The 21493-nt window shown below is 48.0% G+C and overlaps 1 protein-coding gene across 1 annotated transcript in view; it reads right to left on the bottom strand.

Moving 5' to 3' along the window:
- LOC138669768 (contactin-associated protein-like 5) overlaps positions 1-21493 on the bottom strand; it is a 1597333-nt gene that overhangs the window by 874525 nt on the left and 701315 nt on the right. Inside the window, exon 11 of the mRNA XM_069756498.1 lies at positions 675-781. Coding sequence (XP_069612599.1) covers positions 675-781 — 107 coding nt within the window. The remainder of the gene's footprint in view (positions 1-674; positions 782-21493) is intronic.

Raw genomic sequence — 21493 nt, 5'->3', positions numbered from 1 at the left:
TATACTACGTGGACATGCATATTCTAGAAAACCCGATGCGTTAGAATCGGGCCACAATCTAGTAGCATATAAATAGTTTGGGGTGAAATTATACTATATATTATAAGGAAAAATGGAAAGATGGAATGTTAGGGGTCGAGTTCCTGCCTCTCCACAGGGGGAATCTCGATCCGTCTCCGCTGCTGTCTCCCATTCTTCTCCTGCCGCAGTGGAGCCTGTTCAGCAGAGATGTCGATCCCAAGTTACTTACTATTCATGTTTTCCTTTGACATTCAGTATATTATTATGTTTAATTACCTCTAAGATGCTAAGGAAAAAGCAGGTTCTTGATGAAATGTACTCCCTTAACATTCCATGATCATTTCCATGTGAAAAATGAACTCAATATAGACACTGTCCTGATTCAGTGAAGGAAATAATTATTTGTATCCATAATTATTATTATTATCATTATTTCTGGGACAGCCTCATGGATTTATTGGTTTACAATTAGAGTGGATCCACTAAATGATTGTAACCACATTTACTTTCTAATAAATCAAGTCCAAGTCACAATTTATTGTCCTTGACGTCTGTGCTTAACAATAATACACATGGGGACTGTTGGTGAAGACCAATTGTCACATAATCCACTCTGACTCTCAATCCCAAAATGGAGGTAAAGGACTACTTACAATTATGGCAAGTGGCGTCCGTGTAGCCTCTGTCCACACAGTCACAGTGAAATGTGCTCCAAGTCTGAGAACATTCTCCTCCGTGTTCGCAGTAATTTGGCAGACATCTATTGGAAACAAGAAGTCCACAGAGTCTGATTTGTGAGTATCACTGTGCAGCTGAGTATCTGGATGTAAAAATGACTTCCAAGTGATGTTGACAGTTAATTAGCTGTGGAGAGACTGAAATAGATCTGAGCAAATCAATAATTTCAAATGGTAGGTACTATAGAAATTGATGAACCAGGTATGCTATATTACTAAACAAGAGTCAACTTCTCACAAAAAAAGAGACTCAGGTTAGACTCAATAGCAAATTATTATTTTTAATAATTCCAGAGAAATATACATCTCAGACAAACTGCTGGAACCTGCTGAATGGTTTTATGAACATTTTAAAAACAAAAATGCTTATACTTAAACTAGATGGCAGCCCGATTCTAAAGAATCGGGAGTCTAGAATCCATATATACTTTATTTATTCAAATGTAAGAATAATACAATTAATAAATAATAGTAAGAAAGAACAAAAAATGGCTGCACTTACCAGCTCTTGACAATTCTTGTTATTTAAGAAATTGCTGGGCAATAATGGACAATGTCCTTATGTGGCAAATAATAGAGCAATATACCCAATGTGGCAAAGAAGATGTTAATAAACGGCAGTCTCTCAGTATAACAGTCAGTGAATAATAGGCAGTATATGGAGAAAACACCAAACAAAAGTTCAAAATTGGTGTGAAAATGTCACTGAACCACTTCACAACTAAATATATATAGTTTTGGTAAAAGGTATTATCATTTTTTTGACGAAATTCGGCAGGATCTTGAAGAGCAACGTCACTGGGCCCGCCTCCACGCAGTAGAAACTTGCTGTGAGGTAAAAATTCAAAAATCACACCAAAATGGCGGGCGGAGTGTGTCACAGTACGGCACGTTTCTGATTGGTCGCTCGCAGCAGGCGGCAACCAATCAGACACTGGACACTGTTGACGTCACTTATCTCCGGACATTAGCTCCGGACAGGAAGTTGGCACAAATTGCAGGAAGTAGTATTCTAGGCAATTATATATTAGATACAAGTATTTTAGATGGTTTTTTTTCTGCAATTTCACGCACTCTTTCTAACATCAAATTTTTGACTATTAATTAGACCAAATTTTTTCGACAGCAAAGGGCGCACATGTGCAGTATGTGATACATAGTATGTACCTCACATACAGAGTAAAGTGCTATAGAAACATAAATTGAAGTTTTTAGAGTCCAATATAAAATTATAATACAGGTGGCTTCTGAAAAAAAATACTACCTGAAGCACAATTAATACAGGATTTTATGCCTAATACATGACTTTGGAAAATGGTGCGTGACTCCAGAATTTTAGAATTGGTGTGTCCATTGATTTCTTGTGTCATGGCTAAACTCAAGCCCCGAGTATCAGTTTTCCGAGATTATTTTAAGCATCTAAAAAGAGGATTTTTGACTGGTATTTATTTTATTTAAACTGAGTCCCTCTTCCATTCCTGGATTCTGGGATAGTTTTTCTTCTTTTTATATATCCCTCTGTTTAAAAAATAAAATTTTCCTTTAAAAACTGGGTGTGTAACACAAAACTTACCACTACTAGGACAACTCCTTCTTGACCTAAATATTTGGCCCTGATAAAATAATAAAGCCTATATTCTCCTCCCATGCTGGCGCAATTCCAGCTTTGTCGGCAGTCGCAGTCCTAAGGCACTAGTGCGGTTGCATGACACGTGATGTCCAGTGCCCAATCAACGATGACTTCAATGTCCCCGCCATGTACGAATTGAACATGAAGAGGAAGTCCGGGTGGCAGCTCATCCCTGGCTTCCTCTTAGTGTTCAATTCAAATGAAGGTGGAAACACTGACGCCAGAGATGATTGGATGCCGGTCACCACTTGTCATGCAACCACACGAGAACCCCTGGACCGCTGGTGCAGAGAACGCTGAAATGGCGCCAGCATGAGAGGTGAGTATAGGCTTTTTTATTTTATAGGAGCCAAACATTTAGAACAAGAAGGGGTTTTCCTAGTAGTGGACAACCCCTTAAAGAGATGAGTGTAACATATGAGATTGGTGATGGCATATACATAGTGCAAATGTTTCTGCAAAATTTGCTCTTTGTTAGACTCAATATAAGCCCTTTTCACAGCACTCCTCCCACATCAACAAATAATCCTCTTCACTCTTCCCCTTGGTATAAAAGGCTCTGGCAGGATATATTACACTGATCTGCTCATTTGTTCCGCTACGACATTTGTGTAATGCCAATTATCATTTCCCTCTTATTATAGCCAAAATAAAGCTGAAGGAACAAGGGAGAAAACAGATACTTTGTACCATCTGAAGTAAAGCAATTGAACTTCGGGCTCTGTTATTACCAAACCATCATATCACTCACAGCATCAAGCTTCCAATATCCTTCTCAAATGAATCTTTGAAATCCGTTCTTCAACACAACAAAAAAATCAACGAAAATAGGAGTGAAGTTTATGTCTGCCAGCCCAATTATGGGATTGTTTTGTATCAGTTTGTTCTCATTTACCAGACAGCCTTTCCTTTATTACAACAGATTTAACCTCGATTTTCTGTTGTACCTGAAGAACTGAAATGTTCAGAAACGCTTGACCGCGTATGGCCAATAAAGGATCCTTTCCGTAAAGCATCCCCCACCCCCAACTACCTTGCCCCTCTTAACCCCTCCATCTATTACCCAGGAAAACACACCACCACGTTAATTTCTTTTTGGATAATTTGGCCACAGCGGCCATTTTATTAACAAACAAATACATAAATAACAACATGTAAACAGTAAATATATAAAACCTCGAGGGGGGGGCTCTTGGAGCTAAAAAATCTGGCTCATAATAGGCAGAGAGCCTACCCAAAATTTTTACAAAAAACACGTATTTACCCTCAGCCGTAACCACCAGCTCGAGGGCACCATGTAACCCATTTCGGGCAAACCAACCACAAAGCTCCCGAGGTAAACACCCCGTCCAGAGCCCGTACCAAAAGCCAGATCAACCCTATCAGCATCATCACCAACTCCAAGAACCCCACCCCCCGCCAACGCCACTGTGACAATAATACAGAATGCTTGCCTTCAATAAATCAACAGAAAAGAAATATAATTCAAAAGACCCCTTTTTTTTTTTTTTTTTTTTTTTTTTTACCTTAAGAATTGACGAACTCGCCGATCTTGCCTAAAGCTACGTTGCCTCATAGAACCGCTAAAACAGGGAGGGTGGGAGGGACTCACTTCGCCCGTCTAAGGTAACTGATCTCCCCTTTTCCCGCACTTTCCCAAGCCCCCACCTCCCTTTTTGCATAAATCCCCCCCCAAATCCTACTCTTCCAATCCCCGGGCTCCTTTACTCAATAACACCTTTATTTTTTAAAAGAAAACCTACTGCACTGCTCCCATGGCAACGCAGTCATGTGGGGGCCTCCTTTTAGCTGCGCCCCATACAGCCCCCCCTCTTGACCGCGTATGGCCAATAAAGGATCCTTTCCGTAAAGCATCCCCCACCCCCAACTACCTTGCCCCTCTTAACCCCTCCATCTATTACCCAGGAAAACACACCACCACGTTAATTTCTTTTTGGATAATTTGGCCACAGCGGCCATTTTATTAACAAACAAATACATAAATAACAACATGTAAACAGTAAATATATAAAACCTCGAGGGGGGGGCTCTTGGAGCTAAAAAATCTGGCTCATAATAGGCAGAGAGCCTACCCAAAATGTTTACAAAAAACACGTATTTACCCTCAGCCGTAACCACCAGCTCGAGGGCACCATGTAACCCATTTCGGGCAAACCAACCACAAAGCTCCCGAGGTAAACACCCCGTCCAGAGCCCGTACCAAAAGCCAGATCAACCCTATCAGCATCATCACCAACTCCAAGAACCCCACCCCCCGCCACACACGAACAGCCCTGACCACCTCAGGCTCGTGAGTGCCCCACCACCGCCAAAGCTCTTTCAACTCCTTCCTGTAGACCGAGCGCCCATAAATCCATCCCGATCTCGTTAAGATGCACTCCATCATCCCTCCAAAAATTACCGACCCCGGCCTCCAGCTCGAAATGCCTCACGGCAATACCCCCATTCCGGGACACAAAACTCGCCACCATCCTGTTCAATTTTACCCTGGCTCTGTTAATCCCTTTATGGGAACGGGCCTCCCGCCACGTCTTCCGCGGCACAATGTCTGACCACACAGTCAGCATACCGGGAAAAGATACCCACAGCCTCAACAAGTCATAACGGATATCCCGAATGAGTTCCCTCACGGGTTTTGCCCCCAAATCATTACCCCCCAAGTGAACCACTAAAATATCCGGAGGGCGATCCAGACGGGCGGCGCGGGAGAATTCCGGCAAAAAACTACGCCACGACATACCACGAGTCCCCATCCAACGGATGATCACTGCCTCTCGGCCGAAACCCAGTTGCCTACCATTCGCGCGCGCATCGGCCCGGAGGGCGCCCCAATAAACGAAAGAGTGTCCGACAATCCACGCCAAAAGAGGGGTACGACCTGAAAAACACAACCATAATTAACAATCCGCAAAGACGTCCCTCTTCACCCCGCATTGTTGATTTAATGCCGCACATAAGACAGGTAACGATTAGAACTCCATCTGCCTATTTTCTTGATCACCTCCGGCCCAAGGCCCAAACCATCGGCCTCAGATGCGGCCCCAATCCTAAAAGAATGCGAGCCGAAATTTTCCGGGTTAACACCCAGCAAACCCAAGCCCTTCTTCAAAATGGCTACAAACTGGAAACGTGACAAGAAATCCCCCTCTTGGTGTTGCAACAGAGGGCCTGACCTGACTGATGACAAATTCCAATATGCCTCTAAGCAGCGTTGCGGACACATCCCGCTACCCGCCACCCTTCCTAGCACTACTTTCTTTCCCCTACCTAGCTGATCCGTCTTTGAACGCCTTATCCAAAAGGCAACTCCCCCTTCCCAAAAAACCACATCTTCCGCCAAAAGACCACCTGACCTGTCCTTGCTCGGGGAAACCAATTCACCCAGACGCAAAGCACCAAAAAACGCTAGAGAAAAGGCCAATTGAAACAGTACCACCTCAAACTGAGATGAACAAATTACGCCCAAGGCCTCCCCTAACCGCTGCAACAACCCAAAAGAAATGGGCCTGCGCTTATCAAAAGTCGAATTACCCTTACGAAAACCTTTCAACGCCTGCCGTATAACAAAGTCCTTTGTGACGTCCCTCAATCCTTGCAACTGAAAACCAAAAGCCAAACCTGCTATAAACTTGTTTAACCTAGACACGGACCAACCCCACTCCACGACCTTACCTACCAGTGCCAATAACGCCATTGCCCTGTCGCTATCTGACTCAGCCGAGCCGCATTGAAACAACCAACTTTCCCACATGGCCCATGACGCCGCATAATCTGACCATGTCCTGTTTGACACCGAGGCTTGGATCAATCGGCCTCCCCTTCCGTAACCACCTGCCACAGATGCAAAGGACATGCTGCTCCTGCTGCCTCCGAATCTGGAGCCAAATCCCGGAATCGGTCCCACTGCAAACGAGACAAAGCATCAGCTATATTGTTCTGAACTCCTGGCACGTGCACCGCCGTAATCCATGCATTCAACTCCAAGCATCTCAGTACCAACTCCCTGACCAACCTAATTACTGGAGGGGAAGAAGAAGATAAGCTGTTAATCACGGCCACCACGCTCGAGTTATCGCAATGGAAACGTACTCGCCGATCACGAAAGCTGTCACCCCAAACAAACACTGACACCACAATCGGGAACAACTCCAACAATGCCAAATTCTTGGTGAGCCCCTTCTTTCGCCAATCCTCTGGCCACACCCCGACGCTCCATTTTCCTCCACAGTAGGCCCCATAACCAACTCCACCTGCTGCGTCTGTGTAGATCTCGCAATCAAAAGCATTCAGATCCTCCTGCTGAATAAGCGACCTGCCATTATAGCCTTCCAAAAAACGTTGCCAAACAAGAAGGTCCTCCTTATGCTCTCTACCCAAACGAATAAAATGATGAGCCGACCGAACTCCAGCCGTCGCCCTGGACAATCTGCGGCAAAATATCCTGCCCATTGGCATAATACGACAAGCAAAATTCAGGCGGCCCAGCAGCGACTGCAACTCCTTCAATGAAGTCTTCCGCAATTTTCCAATCCGACTCACCTCTCGCTTAAGCAACTCCAACTTATCATCAGGCAACCTACACTCCATTTTCTCAGAATCAATGAGAATCCCTAAGAAACTCAAGACCGTGCAGGGGCCCTCCGTTTTTCCCTGTGCCAAAGGAACACCAAACTGTCCGGCCACCCATTCCATGGTCCCAAGTAAATGACAGCACACTGCTGAATCCGGTGGACCAACAAACAAAAAATCATCCAAATAGTGAATGACAGAAGGAACGGCCGATACATCTCTCACTACCCACTCTAAAAAGGTACTGAAAGTCTCAAACAATGCACAGGAAATAGAACATCCCATAGGCAAACACCTATCCAAGTAAAAACCACCCTCCCACCAACAACCTAACAAAGGAATGCTCTGCGGGTGCACCGGCAAGAGCCTAAATGCCGACTCGATGTCCGTTTTTGCCAGCAATGCTCCAGGCCCGTACATTCGCACCCACCGAACAGCCGCATCAAACGATGTGTAAACAACGGAGCACAACTCCTCCGCAATCCCGTCATTAACCGAGGATCCTTTGGGATATGAAAGATGCTGAATTAGCCGGAACTTGTTCGGCTCCTTCTTGGGCACCACCCCAAGCGGGGAAACAATTACACCCGCCATGGGCAACGAACTAAAAGGCCCCGCCATTCTTCCCAGCTCAACCTCTTTTGCCAATTTAGCCGAAACCACCTCCGCATGCAAGCCAGCTGATCTCAAATTTTTTGTAGAAAAAGGAACAACATGCATCGGGTGAGGGATCTTAAACCCCTCAAGAAAACCGTCCCTAATAACCTCCGCCTTTTTAACATCCGGGTATCTACTTAGATAGGGGGCCATCTTTTGAACCCTCACCGGAGTCACCCCCTTGACCGCCACCCACTGATGGCTTACCACGTGATTTCTTGAAACACTTAGCGGCTCCGTGAGAGGCCCCGTTGCAATGGGAGCACACGTGTTTAAATTTACAAGTGGTGCCATACTTGCACTGGCCCTCATTAAACTGCCAGCATGTCCCAGATTTTTCCTTTGAACCCTGAGACCCGTGTCCTCCACTTTGTCCTGACTGCTGACTGCTACCCCCCCCCTCCCCCCTGAAAGGACTGCCCATAACGCACCGGAGCCATCACCTTCAGCCACAACCCGATGTCTTTTTGGTCCCACCTTATCTCCGGCCTCACTGCTTTTCGCTGCCTGAACTGTTCATCGTATCTCAGCCAAGCCTGGCCCCCGTAGGTACGATGCGCTTCACCAATAGCATCCAAATAACAAAACAGGCCCGAGCAATTCTCGGGGAATTTCTCCCCTATAACACTCGCTAGAATGGCAAAGGCCTGCTGCCAGTTAACGAACGTCTGAGGAATAAGGCGCCAACGCCTCTTTTCTTCCTCTTCCTTTTTGCTGTCGTCTTTCTTTCCTTTATCCAAGTTAAATTTTTCTAAAGGAAGGAGAGAGAAAATCTCTACGTATTCATCTTTCCAAATCTTTTCCTTGACTTCTTTCTTCAAATGGGCCCCCAGCGGACCCTCAAAACACACATATACCTCGCCTTTTGCCCTGTCGTCTAACTTAACGGTATCACCTTTTCCCGTTTCCGTTTGTACCGACACCGACACCCCCGCCACAGAAACAGGTGTCCCGCTACCCGAGCTCGCAATCTCGTTCGAACCCCCTGCTACGCCCCCGGCAACTGACACCCAGGCACCAGCGGGCGACGATCCCACACTGTTAGCAACTGAGCTACCCCCGCCCCCATCCAATCTACGCAAAATCTGCGACATACCCGCTAGAAGTTCTCTGACCCCCGGGACCTCATTACAGCCCCCACCCCGCTCCACCACACCCGAAACACCCGGCACTGGGGAAAGACTGGACATGTACTCACGTGGCTGCGCAGGTGCTGTGTCCCCACCAGCCGTGCTTCCTGAATCCTGCTGGTCCATTTCGTCGCGATGTTCGTTCCCGGAATCATCGCTGCCGCTCATCTGCCCCAGGCCCGCGCCCCTGGCCTCCACGTCACCAGGGGGGACCGAGACTGGCGAAGGCGACCGGTCCCTCGACCTCCTGCTGGATCTGGATCTGTCCGGCTCCGTGATTCCTCTGCCTCCAGCCGCTGGACTGTCTCCTCTGGACGCCGCTCCTGCGGCCCGACCGCGACCCGCTCCTTGCCGTGATGCCGCCGCTGTCCTGCCCGATAGTCTGCTCTGCCATCCTGTCGCAGAGCCAGGTGCACTGGGGGGATGGGATCCGGGTGCCCCCGCCGCAATTGCGCCCGCCGCGATACTCCCCGGCTCCTGCCTGGTGGATGCTGCCGCCGCCGCTGGGCTCCTTCCCCGTCCCCCTGCTCGTGTTGCCGCCACCGCGGGAGGTGCTCCCCGGCGGGTAGAAGCTGCTGCTATCGGTGCTGCGGCGCCGCCGCGCCCTCTGCTAGGCCGCACCGGAAGTGCGGCCCTGACATCCTGTGCAGCGCCGGCGTCCTGCCGCGTCTGCACCGCTCGCCCAGCACCGCGCCGCCTCGCGCCGGCAGGGCCGCCAGGTGGATTCCTGCCGGGGGAGGGGGCGGGCAAGGTGGATCGGCCGCGTCCCCCAGCCCCCGCAGGGTCCCTGGAGGGGCTCCGCGGCCTGCGCCTGCCGCGCGGTGTAGTGTCGGGGGACAGCCTGTCTGGCGGCCTAGACCGCCTGGTTCTGCTGCCCCGGCTCCCGCTGTCCTGGCTCCCACTGCCTCCGAGCAGCCCTGTGAGCTGCTCCTCCAGCCATCCGGCCCTCCTGGAACTGGCCTCCCGACGAAGCTGAGCTACCAGGCTGTCCACAGAAGACATGGTGAGAGGTATGTGGCAGCAGGTCCACTCACTTCGCCCGTCTAAGGTAACTGATCTCCCCTTTTCCCGCACTTTCCCAAGCCCCCACCTCCCTTTTTGCATAAATCCCCACCCCAAATCCTACTCTTCCAATCCCCGGGCTCCTTTACTCAATAACACCTTTATTTTTTAAAAGAAAACCTACTGCACTGCTCCCATGGCAACGCAGTCATGTGGGGGCCTCCTTTTAGCTGCGCCCCATACAGCCCCCCCTCTTTACTTTCTATAATCCATGGGTGTAATATAGGGGCTGCAGACGCAGCAGTCACGATCAAGCTTTATTATTGTATTACTTCTATGGACAAGCTTCTCCTGCTCCCAACATGTTTACCTTTTTTTTAGAATATCAAAGTGAATATTTCAAACTGTTGCTGACCAGATAATTTTTCTGATGAATATTAGAATTATATGTCATCACAACTTCGATGATATTTAATTACACTGAACATATGGAGGGGATGGCACGACTTCCTGCTGCACATCAAGTATCTTCATGAGATAATTGGACAAGTCTTTACCCTTACAGCTATAATGCAGTAAATTGGGCATTTATTTTACATTATTTTCTCTTTGCTTTTAATCTAGAACTAAAAGTTTTGAATCTCAAAGAACCTATCTGAACCCAGGACCCCAGCGCTGCAAAACAGTGCTAACCACTAAGCCACCGTCCTGCCATCTGCTTATCCATCCATCCATTTGGTTATCCATTTTTCTATCCATCTATTTTATTCTATAAAACCTAAAGTTTATGAAACCTAAAGGAAACTGTAGTCCTGCAGCTCCGGAGAGGCATTCTTTTGATACCTTCATTTTAGGAATTTGCTATTCATATAACTGTCAGAATTGCCAACCATCCACCCTAGAAAATATTTAAAAAAAAGTTTGCAAAAGAAAATATTGGTCCATGATTTGTTTAGATTGTTAGCACTTGTGTAGGTTATTGTGTTTGCAATTGTGGCACCCCAGAGTCTGGTTGCCATGGTGACATTCCCTCCCTCTAAGGGGTGATGTCATGCCTGGAGGCAAGAAGGAAGGTCCCCATGCCAGGTAACACAGTGTACATGTCAATTCCTGCTCCAGGCCAGAAAGGGGAGTTTCCTTATAAATTCTGGCCAGCAGATGGGGTTAGTGAGTCAGAAGGAAGTCAGCTGAGAGAGTAAACAGGGGAGTTGTCATGGAAACGGGAGCCAGCTGGAGCTCGTGACAGGACAGTGAGAGAGGAGAGTTGGCAGTTGGTCTGTGGAGAGGGAAGGGACAGGAGCAGAGACAAAAGCTCAGGGGAATAAAAACTGCGTATAGCTGACTCCAGAGCGGAGCGCTGATAAAAAGGGATGCCAGAGTCCTTGGCTGGGCGGGTGCTGTGCGCCCTGACAGCCAAATCTGGAGGGCAGGGGATTGCAAGTTCCCTGGCCACACCGAACAACTGAAGGCACAGTAGCAGACCAAGAGCCCGGGGCTGACAGTGAAAAGGACAGTGCCCGTGAAATAGGCTCACGCTGTCTGCTGTTATGACCTGGTGGTTAGGACAATAATGGACCTGATGATCAAGAGCGCCCGGAAAAACCTGATAGCTACAAAAACACAGGACAAGCTCTGGGAAGTGGAAACTCTGCTGACCGCAATCCCTAATCCTATCACACACACTAGAAATAGCCGTGGATTGCTCCTAACGCTCCCTATGCAACTCGTCACAGCCTCAGAACTAGCTAGCCCTAAGAAAGGAAAATAAAGCCTACCTTGCCTCAGAGAAATTCCCCAAAGGAAAAGGCAGCCCCCCACATATATTGACTGTGAGTTAAGATGAAATCACAAACACAGAGATGAAATAGATTTAGCAAAGAGAGGCCCGACTTACTGAACAGACAGAGGATAGGAAAGGTCACTTTGCGGTCAGCACAAAAACCTACAAAAAGCCACGCAGAGTGTGCAGGGAAAAAAAACCTTCCGCACCGACTCACGGTGCGGAAGCGCCACACTGCGTCCCAGAGCTTCCAGCAAGCAAGGCAAAATTCACAATAGCAAGCTGGACAGAAAAAATAGCAAACAGGAAAATAGCAAAGAGGAACTTAGCTTCTGCTGCAGTAAACAGGTAACAGAACGATCCAGGAGCAAACTAGACCAATAGTACAACATTGACAGCTGGCATGGGGCAAAGATCTAAGTGGAGTTAAATAGAGCAGTCCACTAACGAATTAGCCTCGTCACCTGTGAAAGGAAACTCAGAAACACCCACAGCCACCAGAGGAAGTCCATGGACAGAACCAGCCGAAGTACCATTCATGACCACAGGAGGGAGCTCGACAACAGAATTCACAACAGTCTGCCATACAGGTTAGAAATCATCACGCATGAGAGGGCCGCAGCTTGGCTACAGGCAGCAGGGACCCTATAAGAGATCGCAAAAGGAAAGTCCCCAACCCCACCTGGCAGGGTGGATCCCCTGAAAGCCTCCAGGCAACCTGGACTCAATCCGTCATCTGTAATTGGTACCCCAGATTGCATCTACTTTCAAGTAAAAGGTAAAGAAACCTGCACCTCTCTGTGTCCTTCACTTATTCTCTGCACCCCAACGTTCACCACCATCTGAACAATCAAATATATTTGCCTTGGGGCCCGGCTCTACCCGTGGGTAGCGGAACCATCTTTGCTGCATCACCATCAGCCCCAGTGGATCTAAACCGCAGCGTCGGCCACCCATTGCCGAACACCACGGGTGGCGTCACGACCAAACACCATATAATTATCCTCCATTTTATCACACGGCCAGGGCCACAAAACGGATCATGGTCTCGTAACCTCTCCCATAGAACTGTCTGGTCCGATTCCGGGTACTGCATGGTACCAGGGCGCGTCACAATCGTTTTATATTTATATTAATATATTGAGCTATAGAAATGTACTAATTATATACTATATCATTCATTATGGTTTTCAAATTTATCCAAAAATAAGTATTAACTCAAAATAATCTTTAAAATCCCAGGCTGGCACCATGGAAACTGCGTAGTATATTCTCTAACGAAAATCCTTACTCTCTTTGTACCCTTGATAGTTTCGGCAGGATTGTTCTTGTCTGATTTGAGTCTCAGTTTGTACTGATACAGTATCACTCAATTAATATTTAACTAGTCATGCTGGAAAATGTTCTGATGTCAAAATCTTTATAATAAAAACATGTGTATTTCCAAGCTAGTGAGCATGAAATGCTGGAAGTACATGAGATTTTTGGGTATATGTGGTCTCTGTGTATGGCATGCTCTTCAGAAGCTGCACACTCAGAGATGGATTTGAAATCTAATTAAAGGGAATCTGTCACCAGGTTTATGTTATGTACTAGCTGAAGAGCCCGGCGTTGCCTGGGCATAGTAAATATCTGTGGTTAGTTATAGCACCTCACTTCTCTTATTTTCCCATCACGCCTCTCATTTTCCCAATCACATCTTTCATTTTCCCCCTCACATCTCTCATTTTCTCCCTCACCCTAACACTTGTCATTTCGACCTTACATCTGTCATTTTCCAGTCACTCCACTATTTTCCCTCACTCCTCTCATTTTGCACTCACACCTTTTCATTTTCACCTCACACCTCTCATTTTCACCTCAGTATATACATGTTTGTCATCTCCCTTATACATAGTATACACCTGTATGTCATCTCCTGTATATAGTATATACCTGCTGTGTGTCATCTCCCCTGTATATAGTATATACCTGTATGTCATCTCCTCCTATATATAGTATATACCTGTATGTCATCTCCTTCTATATATAGTATATACCTGTATGTCATCTCCTCCTGTATATAGTATATACCTGTGTGTCATCTCCCCTGTATATAGTATATATCTGTGTCTCATCTCCTCCTGTATATAGTATATACCTGTATGTCATCTTCTATATATGGCATATACCTGTATGTCATCTCCTCCTGTATATAGTATATACCTGTAGGTCATCTGCTCCTGTATATAGTATATACCTGTGTGTCATCTCCTCCTGTATATAGTATATACCTGTATGTCATCTCCTCCTGTATATAGTATGTACCTGTATGTCATCTCCTCTATATAGTATATACCTGTGTGTCATCTCTCCTGTATATAGTATATATCTGTGTGTCATCTCCTCCTGTATATAGTATATACCTGTGTGTCATCTCCTCCTGTATTAGACCTCGTTCACACGTTATTTGCTCAGTATTTTTACCTCAGTATTTGTAGGCTAAATTGGCAGCCTGATAAATCCCCAGCCAACAGGAAGCCCTCCCCCTGGCAGTATATATTAGCTCACACATACACATAATAGACAGGTCATGTGACTGACAGCTGCCGTATTTCCTATATGGTACATTTGTTGCTCTTGTAGTTTGTCTGCTTATTAATCAGATTTTTATTTTTGAAGGATAATACCAGACTTGTGTGTGTTTTAGGGCGAGTTTCGTTTGTCAACTTGTGTGTGTTGAGTTGTGTGTGGCAACATGCGTGTAGCAACTTTTTGTGTGTCGAGTTGCATATGACAGGTTAGTGTAGCAAGTTGTGTGCAGCAAGTTTTGCGCATGGCGAGTTTTGCGCGTGGTGAGTTTTATGTGTGGTGCCTTTTGAGTATGTGCAAGTTTTGTGTGAGGCAACTTTTGCATGTGTTGCAACTTTTGTGCATGTGGCAATTTTTCTGCGTGTGCAAGTTTTGCGTGTGGAGAGTTTTCCATGAGGTGAGTTTTGCACTTGTGGCGAGTTTTGCGTGAGCCTAGTTTTTGCATGTGGTGAGTTTTGCGCGTGGCGAGTTTTGAGCGGCGACTTTTGTGTTTCGACTTTTATGTGGCAAGGTTGGTGTATGCGTGGTGAAATGTGTGCTAAGGGTAATATGTGTTCAAGCACGTGGTAGTGTGTGGCGCATTTTGTGTGTGTTTTCATATCCCCGTGTGTGGTGAGTATCCCATGTCGGGGCCCCACCTTTGTACGGTATATACCTTTTTACCCCAACTGTACAGTATATACTCTTTGGCGCCATCGCTCTCATTCTTTAAGTCCCCCTTGTTCACATCTGGCAGCTGTCAATTTGCCTCCAACACTTTTCCTTTCGCTTTTTTCCACATTATGTAGATAGGGGCAAAATTGTTTGGTGAATTGTAATGCGCAGGGTTAAAATTTCGCCTCACAACATAGCCTATGATGCTCTCGGGGTCCAGACGTGTGACTGTGCAAAATTTTGTGGCTGTAGCTGCGACGGTGCAGATGCCAATCGCGGACATACATACATACATACATACATACATACACACACACATTCAGCTTTATATATTAGATTATGAGAGCTACATGATGTAGGGGTGAGAAATTTGACTCCTGAAATGCGTTACTTACTGGACCCCTTGCTGTAGATTTGATTAAAAAAAAATCACTGTTTTATCTACTGAAGCTTTAGCAGTTCTCTGAATGCTGTGCGTTCTATAACCCTGCCCACATCACTGGTTGGTAGCTTTCTGTGTACACTGTGCATAGGCAGAAAGCTGCCAATCTTGGGTTGTGTGCAGGATTAAACAGAGCTCATGAATATGGAGGACTACCTCGCAGAAGGTTTATCATTTCTCTAGTGATAATCTCCCGCTACAAAAACAATAATTGTATTAAAACTACAGCAAGCAGCCCAGTAAATAACACATCGCTGGAATCAGGATCTCAGATGAACAAGCTGTTATGGTTGGCGGAACGCACCAAATATATTTATTAAGTGGGATTGGTGCGTTCGCAACCCGGGATCCACCGTGCAGGAAAGAACCTGCTGCTAAATAAATGGCAACACTATATGGCGGTATAAACCAGCTCTGTTAGCTTCACAGAGCAGCCAAGAAGGCAAAGCTCTGTGCCCTGTTAGACTTTCACAGAGGCACAGGCTAACTATCCAGATGAGAGCAGTGAGTGGTCATGCATGCAGACAAAACTCCTCGCTGGAGGTGTCAGCATTCTAGGGGCTTATTTCAGCCGGGTCCCTGAACACACTTAGGCTACGTTCACATTTGCGTTGTGCGGGGCTGCGTCGGCGACGCAACGCACAACGCAAACAAGAACGCATGCAAAACGCATAGTTTTGCGAAGCATGCATAATTTTTTTGCCGGATTTTGGACGCAAAAAAAATGCATCTTGCTGTGTCGTCTGCGCCCTAACGCTTGCGGCAAAAAAGACGCATGCATCGCAAAACGCATGCAAACGCATGTCCATGCGCCCCCATGTTAAATATAGGGGCGCATGGCGCATGCGTCGCCACGGCTGCGCCCGAGGCAGCCCGGCAGAACGCAAATGTGAACGTAGCCTTACACACAATCTCCTCGCCGGAGGTGCCAGCATTCTAGGGGCTTATTTTAGCCGGGTCCCTGAACACATTCAAACACATGACCACACTGGCACAAAGCACATAACATAAGAGGATACTAGCGCATGGCCGTGCGAGCCTTAAATAGCTGCAGCACGTATAGGACCTTTCAAAGAAGGACCAATAGAATTGCTGCAGTACCTGAGCATGTGACCCTAGATCTCCACTGAGAGATCTTGCCCTGGGCATGCTCAGTGTGCAAATCAGAACTTAGTCCTAGCACCTACAGGACCTTCCGTGAGAAGGACCAATGGAAGTCGCTGCAGTACCTGAGCATGTGACCCTAGATCTCCACTGAGAGATCTTGCCCTGGGCATGCTCAGTGTGTGCAAAGTAGGACTTAGTCCCAGAAAAGCCTGCTCGCCGCAGATCACTGCATGGTACAATAGCAGAGCCAGGAGAGGCAGTAGTAACCCTTTGAACAGAATCAGTCTTAGTGAGACACTGGGTGCGACGTCTCCGCTGAGCAGGCTCCACTGCGGCCGATGCAGAATGGGAGACCGCAGCAGACACGGATCGAGATTCCCCCTGTGCAGCAGAGGAAACTCGACTCCTAACATTACCCCCCTTTCTTGAGCCTCGCTACGCTCAAAAGCTGCATTGAGCAGCGGAGCCCGAATGTGCTCCACAGGCTCCCAGGTTCTATGCTCTGGGCCGTGATCCTTCCAGTCCACCAGATAAAATTCCTTGCCACATACCGCCTTGCACCCCACGATAGCATTCACCTCAAACTCATCCGTGGATTAACCCGATGTTACGGCAGATGACTCAAAAAACCGGGACAAATGAACGGGTTTTAAGAGGGAAACGTGAAAAGTATCGGTGATACCAAGGCATGGAGGAATGCCAAACGGTAGACCACAGGGTTGACCTGTTCCAGAACCTTGAACGGGCCAATGTAGCGAGAAGCAAACTTAGTGGACTCAACTCGCAGCCTGATGTTACGGGCGGATAGCCACACTAAGTCGCCAGGAGCAAAGATCGGATCGGGGCGCCGATGTGTATCAGCCGAAACCCTCATTCTCTCCTTGGAGGCCCGGATGGCATCCTTTGTGCGGTCCCAGATGTCACGTGCCTCCACCGCCCAGTCTGCCACCCTAGAATCGGTGGATGACACGGGTATGGGCACAGGGACACACGGATGCTGGCCGTAATTAAGAAGAAAAGGAGTCTGACCAGTGGAATCGTCTACGGCGTTGTTCAAGGCAAATTCCTCCCAAGGTAGCAAAGATGCCCAGTCATCCTGCCCAGCAGAGACAAAACGTCGCAAATATGTCACCAGAGTCTGGTTGGTTCTCTCCACTAACCCATTCGTCTCGGGATGGTATGCAGAGGAGAGGTTCAACTCTATGCTGAGTAAACGGCAGAGCGCTCTCCAAAACCGAGACGCGACAATTTTATCAGGCATACCATGTAATCGGAAAATGTGCTTAATGAATAACGCCGCCAAGGCCCATGCAGAAGGTAACCGTGGAAGCGGCACCAAATGCACCATCTTAGAGAAATCGTCAGTGACAACCCAGATAACGGTGCAGCTACGTGACTTGGGTAAGCCCACCACGAAGTCCATCCCAACCATTTCCCAGGGCCTGTCTGCCACCGGTAGAGGGTAAAGCAACCCAGCAGGCTGTTGCCGAGGAGACCGATTCTGGGCGCAGGAAACGCACACCTTAATATAGTCCCTGACATCACGGGCCATATGCGGCCACCAGTACGTTCTCGCCAAAAGCTCGGATGTCCTTTCGGTCCCAAAATGCCCACTCACTCTGGAGGAGTGAGCCCAAGAGAGAACCTCCGGTCGCAAATTCGCTGGCACGAAAGTCTTGCCCGGGGGCACAGACTCTAGCGAATCCGGAGCTACAGTTCTCAGGCTCTCAGAAGGGACAATAAGCCGAGGCTCCTCCTCCTCAGATGACACTACGGAGCGGGAGAGAGCGTCGGCATGAATATTCTTCTCCCTGGAGAGAAAATGGAGAGTAAAATGGAACCGGGAGAAGAACAGGGACCATCTAGCCTGGCGAGAATTCTGCCGCTGGGCCGTCTGTATATACACCAAGTTATTGTGGTCAGTGAAGACTTGGAAGGGAAAGCGAGCTCCCTCCAAGAGATGTCTCCAATCTGAAAAAGCCAACTTCATGGCTAGCAACTCCCTGTCCCCGATGGAATAATTCCACTCCGTTGGAGTGAAGGTCTTGGAGAAGAAGAAGCAAGGATGCTTCCGACCTTGAGCATCCTTTTGGAAAAGGACTGCTCCAGCACCAACAGATGAGGCATCCACCTCCATGATAAATGGCTTATCTACATCGGGGCGATGTAGGATGGGAGCACTAGCGAAATGTGACTTTATCGAGAGAAAGGCCTTGGAGACCTCCTCTGACCACAACTTGGGATTTGCTCCCTTCTTGGTGAGGGCAACAAAGGGAGCTACCAAATTTGAGAAGTGTGGAATGATTTGACGATAGTAGTTAATGAACCCCATAAAGCACTGCATTGCTTGAAGTGAATGACGCTCCTGCCAGTCCATCACAGCCTGTAGCTTGGCAGGATCCATAGCCAAACCCTGGGAAGAGATAATATAACCAAGGAAAGGCAAGGACTCCTGCTCAAACACACACTTCTCCAACTTGGCGTAGAGGGAGTTTGCTTGTAAGAGGTCGAAGACTTTGCGAACATCTCTCTGATGGGAGTCAATATCTGGAGAGTAGATGAGAATATCATCCAGATAGACTACGACCGAGGTCGTGAGCATATCCCAGAAAATGTCGTTCACAAAGTCTTGGAAAACGACTGGGGCATTACAGAGCCCAAAGGGCATCACCAGATATTCATAGTGCCCATCCCTGGTGTTAAAAGACGTCTTCCATTCGTCCCCCTCACGGATGTGAATCAGGTTGTAACCACCCCGCAGATCTAATTTTGTAAATACCCTTGCTCCCCGTAGCCTATCAAAAAGCTCAGATATCAGGGGTAATGGGTACTTGTTCTTAACGGTGATGACGTTAAGACCCCTGTAGTCTAAGCATGGACGTAAGTCTCCAGTCTTCTTCTGCACGAAGAAGAACCTAGCCCCTGCCGGTGACACTGACTTCCTAATGAATCCTCTTGCCAGATTCTCTTGGATGTACTGAGACATTGCCTCCGTCTCCGGGAGAGATAACGAATAGACTTGACCCTGGGGAGGCTCAGCACCAGACAAGAGGTCAATAGGACAGTCATAGGGGCGGTGAGGCGGAAGGGTCTCCGCAGCCCTTTTGGAGAACACGCCTGCATAGGGCCAATAGTGCTTGGGAAGAGAGGAAAGATCTGCGGGTACCTGTGTTGTAGCAACCTGAACGCACTCCCTCTGACATCTACCCTCGCAGGATTTACTCCATCCCAAAATTCTCCCTAAGGACCACTCTATATGAGGAGAATGATAGCGTAGCCATGGTATCCCCAACAGGACCTCATCAATTCCCTCAGGAATGACTAATAGGGAGATAATCTCCTGATGTGATGGAGACACAGAAAGCGTGATAGGAATGGTTTGGTGGGTAATCTGTGAGGGTAGTGTCGACTCATTTACCACTCGGTTACTGGCTTGGCGAGCATCACCAAGGGTATTGCGTGACGCTGGGCGAAAGCGGAAGACATAAAGTTACCCTCTGCCCCAGAGTCCACGCATAGCTCTACCATAAGAGTGGATGGGCCTATGGTAATTGTCCCCTTGAAGGACAACTTTGAGGCAAACGTCGCCGTGTCTAGTGTACCTCCTCCAACTGCCACTAGACGCTGACGTTTCCCCGACAGCTGAGGACACTTGGAGGCAAGATGTCCTGACTGCCAGCAAACATGACAGACCCTATGTGCACGAGCGGACTGAGACTTGGATCCCGCTCGTGTCACCTCTATGGCCTCATGTGACTCGGACGCCTGGACTGGAGATTCCAAAGGTTTGGCGAAGGTGGGAGCCAGCCAAAACCTCTGCCTACACTGGGCTCGCTCCAACCTTCGCTCGTGAAAACGAAGATCTATGCGAGTAGATACAGCTATGAGTTCCTCCAGTGTGGCGGGAATCTCCCTAGTAGCCAAAGCGTCCTTCACATGGTCAGCCAGCCCCCTCCAAAATACGGGAATGAGGGTTTTATCTGGCCATTCCAACTCAGACGCTAATGTCCGGAAGTGAACAGCAAAATGGCTGACCATGGTTCAACCCTGAGCCAAAGCCAATAGTTGGAGCGCTGTATCATGGGTGACTTGAGGTTCTAAAAAGACCTGTTCCAGAGTGTCCAGAAACCGAAGAACACTCCGCACCACATGATCGTTGCGCTCCCACAGCGCCGTAGCCCACTCCAACGCTCTGTCCGACAAGAAAGAGATTATGAATCCCATCTTTGCCCGCTCAGTGGGGAAACGTGCAGCCAGGAGCTCGAGGTGTATACCACACTGGCTCACGAAACCCCTACAGGACTTACTGTCCCCTGAGTATCTTTCAGGAAAAGGGAGGTGAGATAGGGTCGGAACAGAGGTGGCAGTGGGTAAAGCTGCTGCAGCCACGCTAGCAGCCTGAACAGCTATTGCGGTAACATCCACCGCCGAGGTTGCACGCTCAAGAGACGCCAACCGGCCCTCCAGCAGCTGGATGTACCCCTGCAATCGCTGTTCATCCGCCATTACTTAGCCAGATCCTGGCGCTAGTATACTGTTAGGGTTGGCGGAGCGGACCGAATATATTTATTAAGTGGGATTGGTGTGTTTGCAACCCGGGATCCACCGTGCAGGAAAGAACCTGCTGCTAAATAAATGGCGGCACTATATGGCGGTATAAACCAGCTCTGTTAGCTTCACAGAGCAGCCGAGAAGGCAAAGCTCTGTGCCCTGTTAAGACTTTCACAGAGGCACAGGCTAACTACCCAGATGAGAGCAGTGAGTGGTCATGCATGCACACAAAACTCCTCGCTGGAGGTGCCAGCATTCTAGGGGCTTATTTCAGCCGTGTCCCTGAACACACTTACACACAATCTCCTCGTCGGAGGTGCCAGAATTCTAGGGGCTTATTTCAGCCGGGTCCCTGAACACATTCAAACACATGACCACACTGGTGCAAAGCACATAACATAAGAGGATACTAGCGCATGGCCGTGCGGCCATGCGAGCCTTAAATAGCTGCAGCACGTATAGGACCTTTCAAAGAAGGACCAATAGAATTGCTGCAGTACCTGAGCATGTGACCCTAGATCTCCACTCAGAGATCTTGCCCTGGGCATGCTCAGTGTGCAAAGCAGAACTTAGTCTTAGCACCTACAGGACCTTCCGTGAGAAGGACCAATGGAAGTCGCT

This window comes from Ranitomeya imitator, chromosome 3 (genome assembly GCF_032444005.1).
Source record: "Ranitomeya imitator isolate aRanImi1 chromosome 3, aRanImi1.pri, whole genome shotgun sequence".
In the NCBI taxonomy this organism is placed as follows: Eukaryota; Metazoa; Chordata; class Amphibia; order Anura; family Dendrobatidae; genus Ranitomeya; species Ranitomeya imitator.
This window is presented reverse-complemented; position numbering and strand designations above follow the sequence as displayed.